Source organism: Limanda limanda, chromosome 8, assembly GCF_963576545.1.
Source record: "Limanda limanda chromosome 8, fLimLim1.1, whole genome shotgun sequence".
Taxonomy (NCBI): Eukaryota; Metazoa; Chordata; class Actinopteri; order Pleuronectiformes; family Pleuronectidae; genus Limanda; species Limanda limanda.
In genome coordinates, this window is record NC_083643.1 from 12351230 (window position 1) to 12368989 (window position 17760).

A 17760-nucleotide genomic window follows, 5' to 3' on the forward strand; every position below is an offset into this window, starting at 1 on the left:
GGGCTAGTGGCGCAATGGATAACGCGTCTGACTACGGATCAGAAGATTCTAGGTTCGACTCCTGGCTAGCTCGACTTTTGTTTTTTTTCCTCACCGCCAAGAAAATCGTTTTGACTATACATTAAATAAAAGTCTTTATTCAACGTCCACACTCGAATATTAAACCAGTTCACAAGACATTTTAGAACAGTCTGAGGAGGAGGACTCTGATCGGCACGGGTTGATTCTGAAGTAGCAAGCTGCAGAAGTTATAAATAACAACATCCTGTATCGTGTCTCTTTGCCTCCCTGTGTGGACGATCCGCCCTGAAGACATCTCACAGAAACACGTTAGGAAACCACGCGTGTGATATATACATTCCAAAGGGGAATAGTACCATATATAAAGGCTAGATGTCTTGGTCGACGGAGACGCGCGTCCGCACATGGCGGCCATCTTGCTACGGGGCAGCGCTCTCACCCGTAACATAGTGTAGGTAGTGGTAAATAACCATAACTTGCTCAATTTTCAACTACACTATGTTACGGGTGAGAGCGCTGCCCCGTAGCAAGATGGCCGCCATGTGCGGACGTTCGTCTCCGTTGGCCGGCAACGCAGACGAGACATCTAGTAATAGTACAGCCTGTGTGTGTTCTCTTGCGTAGTGACTCTCTGTGAATGCTGCGGGGACGCCACGCCTCTGCGCTGTTTGCGTGCGTGGCCGTGACGTCACAGGAAACGCCACCGCCGCTAGTGCACGTCTCGGGGGCAGGAGGAGGAGACCATAGAGGAGGAGACCATAGAGGAGGAGACCGGGCTGCAGCAGCTGACATGTCGTAGTGATGTAATGTCGCCCGGCTGCTGAACTACGGATGGCTGTGTGCGCCAGGCTCTGCGGAGTGGGCCAGTCGCGAAGGTGTCGGCGGCGGCAGCGGCAGAACCAGCAGGGCCAGGGGAGCGATTCCGACATGGACGAGGAGGAGGAAGGGGAGCGGATCGTGGGCCAGCCGCGGGGACATGTCTCCGGAGACGTCTCCGCTGCAGGGCCGAGTGACGCCGCTGTCCACCACAGAGGAGGAAGCTCCGCCACCGGACCCCCGCACCCGCAGTCCCTCTCGGACCTCCCGCCGGAGCTGCTGGTGGAGATCTTCTCCCTGCTGCCCGGGCCGTCGCTGCCGAACGTGGGCCTCGTCTGCAAGGCGTTCCGGCAGATCCTCAACATGGAGACCATCTGGAGGAGGCGCTGCACCGAAGGTAAATACAGCGATCGCAGAAAGTCACACAGTCGTCAGCAGTTTTTGGTTCCGCCTGAAAGCTCTTCTATCGATCAGTGCGGGAACCATTAACCCAGCCAGTGCTTTACAGAAACGGAGCCAGGCCTCTCAGTGTTGACAGGCCCGTGGTGATCAGTCAGGGTAAATGACAAGCCTGTTGATGCAGGGCCGGATCCAGCCTATTGGGACAGGGGCCATGATTGTGATCAGCACCACCCCCACCCCCCCAGCATGACTCTAATGTTATTAAAGATTCACTTCCCCCTCCTGGCTGTCACTGCTCATGTTTTGCAAAGAACCACATCAAGGAAACTGCTGAGGCAATTAGTCCGTCGTGAGTTGTATTTAATCATCAAACCTTTGTACAGTGTCAGTACACACTCATAAAGAAAACCCTGTATGTTATAATATAGGAGTGGCTAAAAATGGCAGCTAAATCAAGTGAGATAAAGTTTCAGGTTAAGATATACAAACAAAGCATCCCTGTTTATTGACACACCACAGTGCCCACAATGGACTCAAATATCCACTTTTGCATAAGTAAGTTATAAATAATTTATTCAGGGGAGAAATAGCACAGTATATCTGGCCCCTGTCAATAAATCCATTTTGCACCCATCAGCCACAGCATTAAAACTATTAATGGGTGTTGTGAATAACAGTGACTATCCAGTTGCAAGAGGTGGCCTTATAGTAGGCAGCAAGTGAGGTCGATGTGATGCAAGCAGGAAAAATGGACGGAGGATCTGAACAACTTTGACAAAGGCCAAGTTGTGAGAGCTGGACGACTGGGTCAGAGCATCTCCAGAGCCAGCAGCTAACGTCAGGTCTAAGGTTATTGCTGAATATGATTCAGCCACATTCGGACCCCTGTGCAGTGCATTGCATTTGTTGCTGGCCAACCCTGTGGTCCTGCCATTCACTTGGATGTTACTTTAACACGTACTATCTACCTGAACATTGTCGCAGACCACGTACACCCCCCTTCATGGCATCGGTATTCCCACGTGACATTGGGATCTTTCAGCAGGACAATGTGCCCTGCCTCCCTTAAAGACTTGCTCAGGTGTGCGCTGAGGACCCCGACGATGTGCCGACTTCGCCTCAAAATAACCTAGATCTTAATCTGATCTAGCAGCCGTTAGACGTGCTGGAATAACCGGTCCGATCAATAGAGGCCTCACCTCACAAATGCTGAAGTCCCGGTGCCAGATACCAGGGGACTCCCTCAGTACTTGTGGAGTCAATGTGTCAGAGCTGCTTTGATGGCAGGACATGGACCAATATTACTCAGATGGTTGTAATGTTGTTGCTGATCAGTGAATAGAACCCCACTTCATTTATCAAATAAAAGCACACAACATTTTCTCACTCCAGCGTATAATAGTGGTGCGCTTAGGAATGCTGCATGCTGAAAAGTTGCACGACAACCTGAATGCAATGACACTTGGAGCAACCTCTTTTTATCACTGAGAGAAATAAACAAAAACGCAAACATGTTTTTACCCTTTAAAAAACTCTTAGAAAAAACACTGTGCGCTCAAGCCCTGACTTTCAGTGGTGCAGAGATACAAGAGAGCAGTAAAGTCACAGTGGAGACAGCGAGCACAACAACCTGTATCAGAGGTTAAGGGACAGGACTCCCGGAAATGAGGGACACAAACAAATACTAGCATATTAATCGGGATTACTGTGATTTCTCCTGCTTCTACTTATAATTTATGACAAAAACAAACATCAAGATATGTGATCTAGTGCTGCAGCGTACGGAATCATTATCCTATTATATCAGTGACACATAATGAACAGCCGTTAAGCTCACTTGTGTTAAAGAAATCCTGTGAATCTCCGAGCAGCAGAGGGGATTGGATCTCATCTGCTGACTGGAGTTTAAGTTAATGTGTAACTCAACGGTTAACATTGTGAATTCGATAAATATGGAGATCATTGACTTCCCTGTTTAAATAACCTTCCCTGCTTCGTAACGACGTCCATTACCGCTAATGCTACGCGTGCCTTGCATTGCCCTGATATGTTTTTAATGTCACGTTAATTCTCCTCTTGTGTTTTCTCTCTGCAGAGTTTGATCTGAAGGGGGATCTGAGGAAGGTGGAGGTGGGAGGAGTTTCTAGCAGGGAGCTCTATGTGAAACGTGAGTTTGATTTGAACACTATCAGCTCTCATGCCTCCCATGAATTTATCCAATTAATCAATTATTTGTTTCCTTCTCAGTCCATCAAAGCATTCAGCATTTGCAGTCTTTACATTATTACAGTTAATTTATCATTATCACCATTTTTATGTAGGTACTCCCTTCTGTATTTTAACCATTTGTTTTCCTGTTGTGCAGCATGCTGTACTTTTAAAAGTGCTCGATAAATAAAGTCAATATTATTCTCTATTTTTTCTCTGCGGGGGTAGGTGTCCACTTGGGTCTCCTAATGTTGACAGTGTTTTGCTGCAGATGCATTCCTTTCAAAAGCAGTTGTTGGTGTGAATATGGGTTCTCTGTCCCACTTTCACTCAGACCTGATGCCACAAGTTATTTTGAAACTCTTTTTTGATAATGTATTCTCCCTCCATCTGTTCCTGTGTTGTAACACCAGCTGCCACGCCGGGCAGAGTGTCTCTCTGAATAGATCATTATTTAATTTTATGACTGAACTCATTAGAGTGCTGCACTGGCCTGAGCACGCCTTGGTCCGTGGTTGCTCTCCACGTGCCTGTGTTGTGCCCCGCCAGGTGTGGACCCTCGGGTGAAGTCTGGGCGCTTCATGAAGCTCCTGCCTTACTACGAGCACATGGACTATTGAGACGTGTACACACACTGTATGTACACTGGCCTCAAACGTGGATGGCTGAAGCATGAGGGGTTGTGTGTGTGTGTGTGTGTGTGTGTGTTTAGTGTATTGATTTCACTTGCAAGCAAACGGTTGCATCCGTGTAATGCACCCTGTGTGAACAGTAAACTTGGTAATAAACCTCCTCTGCAGTGTTTGTTTGAGGCCAGTTGACACAATGTGCCTCGTGTGTGCTTTCAAAAAGGTGGCTGACAGGGACATGGTCAGCTTATGTCTCATTGAGTCCTTCCTGACAAACTTTTACACAAAATCTCCTTCTGTGGATTTGAACTCCTCTTGTGTTTTTTAACCATGCACAATACAGCCTGTAGTAAAGTGTGAGTGTGTCACTGCAGAAACTGACGATTAAAGTGTGATGTTGGGCTTTTGTGTTGCAGTGCTTTACCCTTACAGAAACATCTTGGGCATATGGCAGCCTGACATCGGCCCTTACGGCGGATTGCTCAACGTTGTGGTAAGTAGTGTAACACAAACACAATACAGATTTTTTTTTTCATTAAAATATGATATGTTACAATTCTTTATAAAAATGTCTTCAAATAACGAGACCTGTGTGAACTAAAATGATCCAAAATCAAGAAAAATCCCCAAGTTTCATTTTACTTTCATAAACAACATATCACAAAGGAAAAAACAATGATAGCCAGTTAGCCACTTCCTTCCACTTTTTATATTGGTCACTCGCAAAGGATCATGGTTGTTCGTTGCCGTTTGTTGCGTAACATGCATACAACTTTGAAACCTTTTTACTTGTCTGTGAACATGATTTGCAAGTCAGGTTGATTTGCATCTGCGTTGGTGGTGGTGACAGCAACTAGGTCTTTTGTTATTGTTTAGAATGAGAGACCATTAACAGCCGACTTCCATATTGTATGTTTAAGATGAGGAACAATGTCTATACTTTTACATAAAAAAATAAATATTCAATTGCTTCTGTTTTGGCAGGAGACCTCAAATAATTCCAGTGGCTGATAAATGAAAAAGAAGTTATTTTCTTCCAGGTGGATGGGCTGTTCATCATTGGTTGGATGTATTTACCACCTCATGACCCTCGCGTGGAGGATCCCATGAGGAGACGGCCACTCTTCCGTGTCCACATGTTGGAGAGCAATAAGGCCACAGTGGAGTGTATGTACGGACACAAGGGTCCCCACAAAGGGGACATACAGGTGAGGGGTTGCACAGCTCAAGAAGCACCAAAGAAATCAGCTTGACAGGATAAATGTTTGTCCAGTAATTTGAGGTGAGCAGCTTAAAAATAAGTAGGCCGTCCTCCAATGTGTGTGTCATATTTTGTTTTTTTCAGACTGGCAAGAAGGATGAATTTTCAACGAAATGTAACCAGACGGATCATCACCGCATGCCAGGAGGCAGACAGGAGGTGGGTCCCTGAGATAACCTTTGTGTAATTCTTCAGGTAGCATTCATGAATTTCAAAAAAGGTTTAAAGCGTTTGTGTGTGCACCTGTTTGTGTGTGCGTGTAGGAGTTCAGGACATGGCTGGAGGAAGAATGGGGCCGGACGTTGGAAGAAATCTTCCATGAACACATGCAGGAGCTCATCCTGATGAAGTTCATTTACACGAGTCAATACGAGTACGAGAGTTTTCCTTACATCAAACTTCCTCTGTCTGTTTACTCAGTGGCTCTTGTGGGTTTAACATTAATGACGAGAGAAGCATCATATATGTAGAATTCTCTAGTGGATGAATGTATAACCCGACCGGGTAGACTGGCTCTGGCGTTCACATTCTTTCTCCCGACAGTAACTGCTTGACGTACCGGAGGATCTACCTTCCTCCTAGAATGCCCTCCGACCTGCTGCAGCCCGGCCTCTTCAAAGGGACCTACGGCAGTCACGGCTTGGAGATCGTCATGCTCAGTTTCCATGGGACTTCTGCAAGAGCCACCAAACTCACTGTAAGTTAGTGAATAATCAAGATCTGCTTTCCCAAAAAGAATCTTCCCTCATGGTGAAGTAACCAATGAAAAAGGCCTGGAATGCATGATAGCCCTGCTGTGTTGGATTATCACAGGTTTCCTGTTAATCATTTAAAATCCTGTTAATGTGGTAATGGTCTTCCTCTGGCTACTAATCAGCCAACATTTTGTTTTATGATTTTTATGCCTTTTGAAGTGAATATTTTTACATACTTAAACCAGTGGATAACAGCATGAATCCACCACAGTCATCTGCAAGTGGTACAAACTGTAATCACACTCCTTCCTGCAGGGAGACCCCAACGTTCCTGCAGGGCAGCTCACGTTAGACGTTGACCTGAGGCGGCCCGTTGTCCTCCCAGACTTGGAAAACCAGCGCAGAATAGAGGAACTGTCTCAGCTCGTATTGGGGGTGCACGCGGAGGTGCAGAGGGAAACGGAACAGCGGGCTAAGGTCGTCTCTCCCACGGTCAGCGGTGCGGCAGCAGAGGAGGCCTGTGGCGGTGCCAGCGTGGCGGAAGGGTTGGAGGTCGCCCATGGTGCCTGTTCAGACAGCTGCCCGCCCGGCCCCAGCAGCAGCACCAGTCCTCTAGAGACTCAGCCGTTTGTCCTGCCCCTGGGGGTGATGGCTCGCAACGAGGTGTACCCTCGCACCTGCAGGCAATGGTAAGAACCCGGCTAAAAGGATACGAACACCGTGTTAAATCCTCAGGTGACTGTTTGTCCTCTGTCAGACACAGTGCACCCGTTAATCCTGAGCTGTTGTAAATTGCTTCACTGTTGAAAGTTCAGTGCGAACAGGTTGAAATCATATCTTTCGAATGCATGTCAGTATGTGTGAACAATGTTGGCTGAACAGCTGTTGTGAGAGCTGTTGGCTGGAACTTTAGATTTTTCTTTAAGACAATGATAATTAATTTACAAAGATTTTTGACCCTCACACTTAATTCAGTTGGGTGTAGTGCAAAATGGTGCAGAGCTCCTGCTGTAGTTAACTGTACCAATCACAGGTATGACTTTGAATGGAATGGTAAAAAACTGGTTTTCTATTCACACACACACAAGCACTAACACACAAACAGCTCCTGTATACAGCGCTCATTCTATCATACACTGCCGACACAGCTGTTGGGCAATTTGGGCTTTCTTCTTAAGCATGCAGACTGGAAGGGGATCGAACCACTGACCTGCTTGGTCATTGGTGACCCTGTAAAATGTAGATAACACTCATAGATCAACAAAACCAGTTGTTTGGCTGTGACCGATTATTTATTTAAAGCAACCTTCAAGAAAACTTCACATGTTTTTATATTATTTTTCATCATTGTATTTGGTTGTATGCTATACTATAATTATTATTATGATCACCCACTCACTGAAGGAACCACTTCTGTTAGGATTGATAACTGCAAATTAAAATGATTAATTTCAGTTTATTTGCAATATTATTTAAGGTGGTTGTTATAAATCCTTATTGAAAATAGTTATTGTAAGTAAAATATCTTAACCATTAACCTTTTTTTCATTCTTTACTCTATATGCTAAAGCAGAGTCTGTAACCAAATGGATATATATATTGTATGGATATATATTATACATACAAAATATTGATGAATTGGTGTTTCTCCATTTCAGCTTCTATGGGACAGGCCTGATCGCCGGGCACGGCTTTACGAGCCCCGAGCGCACCCCGGGGCTCTTTGTGCTGTTTGATGAGGACCGCTTTGGTTTCATCTGGCTGGAGCTGAAGTCTTTCAGTCTGTACAGTCGCCTCAAGGACCAACTGGCCCACGCTCACGCCCCGGACATGGAGCGATTTGATGCCATGCTGCACAGCATGCAGTCCTGGACATCCTGATGCACCTAAGCTTTAGTCTCCTCCCACAACACAAAGCGTTAACAACAAGTGTTGCACACAAATCACCTCTGCTGACAATATTACTATCACGTTAGCTCATGCCCGTAACTCTCCAGGATATCGTCTGTGTTTCACAAAATAGTGTTTTACTGTCTACCGAAGCTAGTTATGTCACCAAGCACACTGGCTCCTGTTCCCATACGAGAATTTTCAAATGACTCTCAAGGCGACGTCAACACCTCACTTTTGCGTGACCTTAATCCTACGGTGCAGCATGAAAACAGGTCACGGGTTTTTAATTTATTTATTTATTCCCCCAGGAGAAAAAGTATTTCTCAACCACTTATTATGGATCGAACTGTACGTGCCTCTGATTCTAAAACCATGTCTGTACTTAGTAGTGCTTGAAGAGGATAAAGGTGTCCAATGTATTCTTATATATAATATTAATATTATAAGGCTATATATATATATATTTAGTCTGATAATACTTTCAGTGCCCATCATATTGACCTGCATGCTGCATTTTTCTTTTTGATCTAATCATACCACACTCATAAACATTACCTGAAACATGATGTTTTCGTTCGTGGAGCAGCATGCCTTGCTTTTTTTTTTATTTTTTATTATTGCGTTAAAGACATCTGAATTTAGAAAAGACAGCATCTCAGGTGTTTTTGCCACAAGTCAGTTAAAATCGTGTATTAAAATGTGTTAAGTTGCCTTCTTTATCTTCATTCGTCCAATAGGAATACTGACTGACTTTTACAACTGGGTAATTTTCCAACCATTGACAGGCAAGGACGTGCTGTCTTATCGAACACTGTAGCTTCAGCACTCAGTTTTGGACAGGGTGATATGTCTTTTGTCCTTTGTACTCTAACCATATCTTTTTCAGCGATATGCTCCGGCTCACTTTCCCACATCACATATAGTTTCGATGTCACCACACCTGACAAGATATTATGTAGGTCTGAAAACTGCAATACAACAATATAATGTATTAACATACTGTGAATTGGGTTATAGTTTCTTAATTATACAGTTTACGTGCTTATATAATCGTGGTCTGAAACAAACGTATTTAAGTTGTGGTTTGTTTTAAATGGCTGACATGTTGTTTGCCTGGCTTTGTGCCTGCAAAGATATTCCCTCCTCTCTTACAACGTATTTCAAACTTGAGACCAAGCTTGCTGAACATTACCCAGACCAAGGCTCAAAGTGCAACTCAAAGTATCAAGTGTCTGTGTGTCTCATTACGGCCTGATGCTAATGCCCGGTAGCTTTCTTACTCCAAGTGCACTTTTCGGGGCAAAATAGTGAATCATTAAAAAAAAACTGGCCAACACTTTTATATCGGAGTGCAACTTTACTAAATTTGCCAGAAAAAATATTGCATTATGATTTCCTCTCAACTGAAGTACTTATTTTGAATCCATTTCCATGTCTGTACGCCCTCTGCACCCAGGTACTTGAGTGATTTGCCTTTGAAAAGTGTTGCTTTGTACTATTTTAAATGCCATACGCCTGATTTAGTGAAAAACAACCATAAGATTGACCTATTAAACTGCTCACATCCGACTTCAGGGAGCTTTCCAGCTTAAGCACTCTTCTCAATAATAAAAAAAACAAACTGAAAAGAGCCCTGTCATCTGTGTTTCTATGGTTTGTGTAACATCGCTGTAAAAAAAAAAAGAGCATTCTCTATTAACCCCTACTGTGTTTATCTTAAGGGCCACTGTTGAAAATTTGATACTGTATCTCTTGGCGTTCTTTGTGGATTTTGCATGTTCTACCCTTATCTGTGTGTGTTTCCTCTGGCTTCCCCCAACAGTCCAAAGACCTGCAGGATATGGGTTAGGTTATCTCTATGTTCGCCCAACGATACTCTGGCGACCTCTTCAGGCCGTAGACCGCCTCTTGTCCAATGTCGGCTGGGATAGGCTCCAGCCCCCTAAATCCTTTAAGGATCAGCAGAATAGATAACATATGGATGTATCTCAAAGACACCTACAATACAAGAGCCCTCTGATGTATGAAAACCACCCAAAATGTTGTGTTTTCATTTGTGATATATTGCAGAAGGTCTGCGTTAATCTTGGTGGTACGTGTTCCTCGATTTTTCTATTTAACCCTCTAACAAATGACCTGAGTGTGCATCATAAGTCCAACAGCCTTAAAACAAGTTCATGTTAAGATAGGTAGATCACTAACACATCACACTTTCTTATTCCTTGAATAAATTTGCCCTAGTTTGAAACAATGATCAATATAAGCAGGATAAATATATATTTACTAGTGCTGGGCAACGATTAAAAGTTTTAATCGCGATTAATTGCATGATTTCCCTGATTAATCACGATTAATCGCATTTGTATACGCAAACTCCAATAATGAATTAAAAAGTAGTGTATAGCGCAATTTTATTTTCAATGTTCTGCCATATGAAAGAAAGTGCCATAACATTTGTTGTGCAAACACTTTTAACATCAGCATTTAATACAGTAGCAGTTAAATAAAATATTCAGTGTAAATCTCAACTTAACAATGTTATCAAAGCAAATACAAAGTTAAAGCTCAATGCCACTGCCAGGGCATTATTGTTATCCTCTTCGTTGTGAAAAACTATACTCCTCCCTGCGTCTAACGTAGTCTGCCGAAGCCTCGCTCCGCTCGCTGTTTCGTTGAATGATTTGCTGATATCAACTGTGTGTTTTGCATTCAGGTGATATTTTAGACTGGAAGTACTCCGGTGATAACGAAATTCACCTTGGCAGTGGCTACAAATAACTTTGGTTCTGTCGACTCCGCCGTCTGGAAGAACTTTAAAATGAAAATGGCCATGTAAAAGCTCCGTAACCTTATCCATGGTTGTTTATCCGCCAATTATTTTCTTTTTTCCGGTTCTGCAGCAGTCAGCAACAGACTTTCACAAAATAAAAGCCTGACTTTCACAATAAAACAATAAATAATCAAACCTGAGTTAATGCGAGATAAAATAATTAGTTGAGTTAAATAAGTGATGAGTGAACTCGTAATTAACTTGCCCAGCCCTAATATTTACACAACTTTAACTTACTACACCTGACAGGCAAACGTTTTGAAGGCTAATAGTTTGACTTTCAAAACTTTGTGTGATACATCCTAAAGGCTACAATAAGTACAACAAGGGTTTTTCAGTTGTTTAGAATTTTTATTTCCCCCCTTCACAAATGTCTCATAGTATATCTAACATACTTGTTTGTGGTTAATGATTTCAAAGTGGATGGAATGGTGAAAGGAGAGCTGACTCTTCTACAGCTCGCTGTGCTCCACCTGCTCTGCGTATTGTCGGAGCTTCTCTTGGAGGGTCTGAGTCATGAAGACAAACCGCTCCTTCTTCAGCTGCCGAGCAGGTGTCTGCTCCTTCAGTGCAATCGACAGGTATTCTTCTTCTGCTCCATACTTAGGCCAGTGGACAAGGCCGTCCCCATTAGGAGAACTACACAAGCGTGCACACACAAACACACAGGTTATAGATACGTTTGTCTTACCTCCATGTATATATAGTTGGGCCAACATGTGTAGCCAAAAGCCTGCAACCACATGTTTCCTTTGTTCTGCAGACAAAGGAGAGGTTCAAGAACTCAGTCTCAGGTGCTTCATCTTCACACCTAGGTGTTAAGCCTGCCCCTGGACACATCTTTCCACCACTATTGGTCATTGTGTGCCTCATGATGTCACCAGACCAATAAAAGCCAGGTTCGCTCTGACTTCTCTCTCTTCTCTGCTCTTGGAGGGTTACCTCTCGCTACCCAAGCCCTTTCCACCTCCAAGCAGGCATGTCTGGTGCAGACTTCTAGAATCTTCCAAAAGGCAGTGTCGCGAGAGCCTGCCTAAGAACTTCAGAACGGAAAAGGAACCACAACCAGCAACACCACTTCACTGGACTTCAAACAGCATCTCAACGGGACCTTTTTTCCCAATTTCATGATCTGGTGACACGACTGGGCTCGTTACACTAGGCTACGCCCAGGACTGTTAAATTCTATTCATGTGATGTTTTATAAGTTTGATTGGTGTTGCTGTGATCTTTGGTAATACGTTATTTGAAAGCTAATGTTAGCTCTTCTATAATCGTCATAGAATCAGACTCTTTCCTTGCATGCACCTAACTACTTTCTCTGACCTGGCACCAACACCTCACACACTCATCCCCCCCGAAACTTAACACAAGCATGTGATCTCAGCCACATGATCCCCACACTCCAGGGGGTCTTCTTGGTGGCCAGCTGCCATTTTGATATGTACATCTGTATATAGTAAGTACACTTCAGTTAGTTTGTGTGTTTATTCTTTTTTATTCATCAAGGTTTTTCTTCAACACACGTGTCTTCATTAATGTTGCATAAGGGTGAATTGTTTCAACCTCTACACTGTCAATAACTACATATCCTTCAATTTTGCTGCTGACATGATCATTTTGGTTAGTTATTAATTGAATTATTAATCAGAGTTCCCAATTTGTTGTTAGTACTTTCATGAGACTTAATCAATATTTTGGCTTCTTTTTCTTATGCAGGGTGGTGCCCCGAGGTTGCTTTACTGTCAATTAAAGTTAATGAGTATTTTTTCTGATAACAACATTTATTGAACTCCATTTAATGGTGCCACACTTAAGGTATAATAATCACAACTTATATGTATATGATTCGAGGTACCTACCCTGTACGAGCAAAGTTGCCCCAGTAGCTCATCATGATTCTGCTTAACTCTTCCTCCTCTTCTGTGCATTTATCTGAAACAATGATAATGTGGTAAAACACTTAACCATGAACACAAACCACAGCAGATCACCACATGTCTGGTGGTCTATTGAGCCAGTAAGTTTTACATTGAGCTTACCAAGCAATTTGACATGTGTGGTTGTGAAACAGAATCCTAAAACTGTGAAGATTTCATCTCCATGGTCACTCCCAACAAAGCTCGGCCTTTTTGCCTTCAGGGCAATGGGAGCATGCTGGTACTCATACAGGTAAACAGGGGCGCCTGCATCTGGTGGCAGATAAATGGGAGGGATACAGTAGATATTGTTTATGAAAATGTGGGACAATAAATTATAATTGATGCTTCTTAAATTGCAGCAGAAAGAAAAATAATCAGAGACTTGGTGATGAAAATATGAAAATAAAGTATTTAGTTTAGGTTATATTATTTTATAAGCTGAACATCTGTCTCCAGTGTTAAATTGAGGAATGTAGAGCATCTTGTTAAATTATACTTATAATATAGAAATAAGGAAGTACTTAATTTGTTGGCTCATCAGCACCACATTATCATAAATATCGGGCTTTGAAAAGATTGTGCAACAAAATGTGTCAAATCTGAAAAAAGAACAACTCAGTCTTGGGAGGAAATTGCATCTTTTGTTGAGGAGGAAATCATTTCTTAGTTACTCAAGGACTGGTTCTCCTTGCTGCTTATTTACAAAATGTTCCATTATAGAAACATCTCTTGTAAATTTACAACTTCATTGTTGTAATATTAGAAATTTAACTCTTGTAATATCACAACCTTATTTGTGTAATATAATGGCTGTTTTCTCATTAAATTCACAAGTAATTCTCATAATGTTATGAATTTATTCTCGTAATAACACAACTGAATTTCTGTAATATATATATTTATTTTTCTAGAAAAGTAAACGACCTCATTCTTGAAATATTTAATTTGTTTTCTACACTATAGCCCTAATACTCATATTAATATGTCATATTAAATACATTAACATTAGCATGTATAGAAAATTACCTCTGTGGGCCATTGCAGTCTTGATAGCTGCAATGTTAAATATAACATCTCCCAGCAACTGAGTGAATCCATTTCTGTTTTTCACTCGATCTTCACCGGTTCCAATGTATTCCTCTAAAATCATATCCCTCATGATTGCAGATTTGGGCTTGAGAAAAAACAATGAACACTTTTGTTTAAGAAACTTGAGTAAGATAAAAACAGAGTGATGCTGTAATGTGTGGCAGTGTTTGTCTTACATCACTGAAAAACATGGAGACTATGTTGACCACATGCTCCCGATCTAATCCCTCAATCCAGTCTGGAGGAGACATAAACTGAGGAAAGAGGCAGCTGGAGTTAAGGTTCTAGACACGCACAGCAGCAAAACAAGTGACCATCAGCAACATATTTCAGGAACAATCATTCACTTAGCACTTACACTTGCAAGTAACCAGCCACCTTCATCATTATTAACACCGGTCATTACAGGCAGAGTGGGAAATGCCTTTTCCAGGAAAATCTCATTCACAGTTTTAGTGAGAAAGGTTCCATCAATGGTTACACCGTATTGCAAGGTTTCCATCTGGAGATTAAAACAAAAGTTATTGATTCACAGGAATCTTACAGAGGACGTAGGCACGAGGTCAATTAATCACATCGGCTGTGCATATAATATATCTCACCATTGTAATTGTCAGAACAGAATCGAAGTCAAGGTTTTTCAAGCAGTGGCTGATCTTCTCTGTGCTTTCCAGTCTACAGCCAGATATATTTGCTACCATCTGAGTGAAGACACAAGAGGATCCATCTCAGCAATTCAGAAATCCAATTATATGCTTATGCGCTTATCAATGTTTGCACAATTAAGTATGCACATAGATGCTTCACCTGTGCCAATGAAAGAGGATCACTCATGAAGACTTCCTCCATTGCAGCAGTGCCGCTCTCAGCGATGCCACCGTGGAGCAGGCCTTCGGTCAATGGTGAGAGGAGCTGTTGGTTAAAGCATCAGAAGAAGTGACAGCTGTGACTCTGCAGTGACATCAAAGGTTATTACTCTGTCCAATTCTTGCTACTTTAAAAAAACCTGGCGGCCTACGTAGAGAGGACCCGCTCCTGAGGTAAATATAAAGTATTTCAATAAAAAAGGGCCCATTCTAGGGTAAGGAAAACAACAATTCGTCCAGTTTAAATGAAACACACGAGTGAAAACACCACTAGGATTATTTTAGATTCAATTTCAGCCCATTTCCCCTAAATTTTACACACTGGACCTTCAAACTTGGAGGTCCCACCTCTGCAGATTGATCCTTACCAGGAGGGACACGCTGGTTCCACCAGCAGACTCCCCAAATATCGTTACTGAATCTGGGTCTCCGCCAAAGCTGTGAATGTGCTTCTGGGTCCACCTCAGAGCTTCAACCTGGTCCAACAAGCCAAAGTTCCCGGACATGTGCTCATCTCCAGTGCTGCAGAGAACCATAGTATAGTCTACGTTATATGTTATAGTCTACCAGGCTACGTTCGCACAAGCTGGTTAAGTGAGCATTTTGTTCACATGTGGCACAGGTCGGGAACAAAGGAGAAGCATGAAATCCTTGTATTTTCATTGTAACTGTGCTTAGAAAGTCCATTCATTTTTTACCTGAGAAGGCCCAGGAATCCCAAGCGGTACTGGATCATAACTACAACCACATCCTGGTAAGCAGCCAGGGCGGAGCCATCGTAAGTTGAGGCTGACCCCAGAACAAACCCTCCACCATGAATCCAGACCATGACCTGTTCAAATACAGAAACACCATCATGTTTAGACATTATGAATTTCTTAAAAGTAATCAAACCAAGTAATCAAACTTTTCCAGAGCTAAACCTAAGTGATGGATTTTGTTTACAGTACATCGACTCAGCTCTTTCCACCACAAACTCTCTTGACATCTTGGTCAGTGTCTTTTAACATATGGCTCCTCTTTTTCTTACTGAGAATTATTTTTTCATTTTTGCACACACATGCAACAAGGACTTCTTACAGGGAGCTTGGCATCTTGAGATCTGTTTGCAGGGGTGTAGATGTTGAGGTAGAGGCAGTCTTCTGAAATGTCTGGGACATGTGCCACCTCCATATCCACTCTATCAATCAGATCTATAGCCATCGGCCTATTCTGAACACACCTGAAAGGGGGAAGTATTTCATCAACAAGTATTGGACGTGATTCCCACCGGTGGGACATGCAACAGCTGGGGCACATGGATGCCTTACATGGGCGGCTGCTTGGTAGCGTCTCTCGTTCCCTCCCATCCCTCTGCAGGCTGGGGTGCAGCCAGTCTCAGAGCAGGGCCTACGGGAGGCTTGGCGAACGGGACCGCCAGGAAGGCGTGGACCCCGGGCTCCTTCCCCTTCACACTCACATACTCACCTCTCAGGCTCCCGAGCTCCGTGTGAACTTCAGGTGCTGTCAGAATATAGTGGGACTCAGTAGAGAATCCGTATGTGACACTTCACAAGGACAAAATCATGAAGTTTCGATTTGTAACAAATATAAGGTCTCCAAACATTCAGGTTCTTCACGAGGAGGTTGTATCATATTACACATTCGTGGTCATTATCTACCTGTGGGTGAGTGGGGGAAACACCCTCAGTCCAAGCCCTGTGTTGGTCAGGGTTATCTTAAATGGAGGAGCAGTGTGCGTGTGACACGATGTTCACCTTTGAACGCCCAGTATCACAGTGGATGTCAAGTCTAAAATGTGAACTGATAAGTGCTGAGACGGACATAGTCAAACTGGACGGAGCACCAGTTCTTCAGACTAACAGTGTAATCAGATCCAAAGATAATGCGTTTCATGTATTATGAGAGATCACCATGCAGAGAAATTAGTTTTCTCATAATACTTATCGGACGGCAGCATCACAATGACAAACAAGAATAGAAAATAATCATCATCCTCAAAGTCTGATTGTGTTTTGCATCTAATCTCTAGCCCTACATTTAATTTCTGTCAAAACATATTACGCATGTCTATTAAAGATACACTCTTTACCATATATTGGATTAACTTGAAGCAGGTTCTTTCTAAATGGTTAAAACTGCTAATGTGCATGGGGTGAGGTTTTCACCTTGAACACAGAGGCTGTCACCAAATGTAGGTGTAAGGTGAGGTCTGAGTTCAGCAAGAGTCTAACTGAGCACAAGTTCTACAGGTTGACAAAGTTGCAGGCAGCTCCCTGGTTCTCCCAGTTAGTTTCTGGTGGTGTACTCACCCTGTGGATCAGCAGCAGCAGCAGCAGCAGCACAGACACTCAGCACTGACAGGAGACGGAGGACAGTTTGCTTTGCACGGGACTCCATGGTCTCTCTCCTTCTTCTCCTTCGGGCTCAGCACACAGGAAGCACCGCCTGCGAAGTTGAGCAACTACAACTCGGTGTTGAGCCGCGGGGACGGTTTCTCTCACGCACGGGAGCGCGCCTGATGTAAAGGGGAGGTGGGATGACGGGACAGCGCCTCGATTTCACCCCAATGTAGAAGAATCGCTAATTCACCGTAATGTAAAGAGTTTTAATTAGCAAGGTTTTTTACGCTATCATTTAGATCAGCAATTAAGATTAATATTTGAATGTATATGCTATTTCACAATAGTAATACAGTTATTATTGATAATAATATACGATAATATGTATTTCGTAAGATCGTAAGAAGATCATATTTTATTATATTAAATATATCGGTACTTTATATAAAATGGCAGTGATATTATCTGAACTCCAACGCACAGAGGAAGGACGCTCTCCTCTGAAAAGTAAACATACTGACCTGCCACAAAAATCAATTTTCACTGGAGTTTACACGACAGTGCAGATCATGGGTTTTAGAAGATACTTCCGCTGATGTTTTTCCTGTATATGTCAAATCTTAATAACTGAATTCTGTTCACCTCAAATGTTCGGTGATGCAAGAAAACCCCAGACATTATTCAAACCAAATATTTGTAAAAGCCCATAATTCACCAGTGGTATGATGCTCTTTGGGATTTTGGGAGAACAGACCATTAAAAGAGTAAGACTGGCAGAATATGTTT

The 17760-nt window shown here is 42.8% G+C and overlaps 2 protein-coding genes and 1 non-coding gene across 3 annotated transcripts; 2 read left to right on the plus strand and 1 right to left on the minus strand.

Annotated features, from left to right (window-relative positions):
- trnar-acg (transfer RNA arginine (anticodon ACG)) lies at positions 1 to 73 on the plus strand. Its single transcript has one exon. It is a non-coding gene; the product is annotated as a tRNA-Arg (tRNA).
- A 707-nt stretch (positions 74 to 780) lies between these two features.
- On the plus strand, positions 781 to 9553 carry fbxo31 (F-box protein 31). Its single transcript, XM_061075855.1, has 9 exons — positions 781 to 1234; positions 3335 to 3406; positions 4493 to 4569; positions 5117 to 5284; positions 5422 to 5496; positions 5601 to 5710; positions 5881 to 6034; positions 6348 to 6721; positions 7691 to 9553. Exons 1-9 carry the CDS (start codon positions 853 to 855, stop codon positions 7911 to 7913), a joined length of 1635 nt encoding a protein of 544 aa, XP_060931838.1. The 5' UTR covers positions 781 to 852; the 3' UTR covers positions 7914 to 9553.
- Positions 9554 to 11085: 1532 nt separating this feature from the next.
- LOC133008764 (fatty acyl-CoA hydrolase precursor, medium chain-like) lies at positions 11086 to 17099 on the minus strand. The gene is made up of 13 exons (XM_061076040.1): positions 16945 to 17099; positions 15943 to 16135; positions 15713 to 15854; positions 15331 to 15464; positions 15001 to 15154; positions 14574 to 14678; positions 14369 to 14467; positions 14125 to 14268; positions 13943 to 14020; positions 13704 to 13851; positions 12798 to 12947; positions 12618 to 12690; positions 11086 to 11394 (listed from the first exon to the last, which is right to left on the minus strand). Exons 1-13 carry the CDS (start codon positions 17030 to 17032, stop codon positions 11208 to 11210), a joined length of 1695 nt encoding a protein of 564 aa, XP_060932023.1. The 5' UTR covers positions 17033 to 17099; the 3' UTR covers positions 11086 to 11207.
- Positions 17100 to 17760: the final 661 nt, after the last annotated feature.

What these genes read in the sequence shown, in the direction of transcription:
- fbxo31 (XM_061075855.1), top strand. Translation starts at nt 853, where the DNA reads ATGGCTGTGTGCGCCAGGCTCTGCGGAGTGGGCCAGTCGCGAAGGTGT. An exon ending in CAGGGAGCTCTATGTGAAAC is followed by an intron (nt 3,407 to 4,492) that starts GTGAGTTTGATT and finishes TTTGTGTTGCAG; the next exon opens with TGCTTTACCCTTACAGAAAC. An exon ending in TGCCAGGAGGCAGACAGGAG is followed by an intron (nt 5,497 to 5,600) that starts GTGGGTCCCTGA and finishes GTGTGCGTGTAG; the next exon opens with GAGTTCAGGACATGGCTGGA.
- LOC133008764 (XM_061076040.1), bottom strand. Translation starts at nt 17,032, where the DNA reads ATGGAGTCCCGTGCAAAGCAAACTGTCCTCCGTCTCCTGTCAGTGCTG. An exon ending in GCTACCAAGCAGCCGCCCAT is followed by an intron (nt 15,855 to 15,942) that starts GTAAGGCATCCA and finishes TCCCCCTTTCAG; the next exon opens with GTGTGTTCAGAATAGGCCGA. An exon ending in TCTCCATGTTTTTCAGTGAT is followed by an intron (nt 13,852 to 13,942) that starts GTAAGACAAACA and finishes TTTTTTCTCAAG; the next exon opens with CCCAAATCTGCAATCATGAG.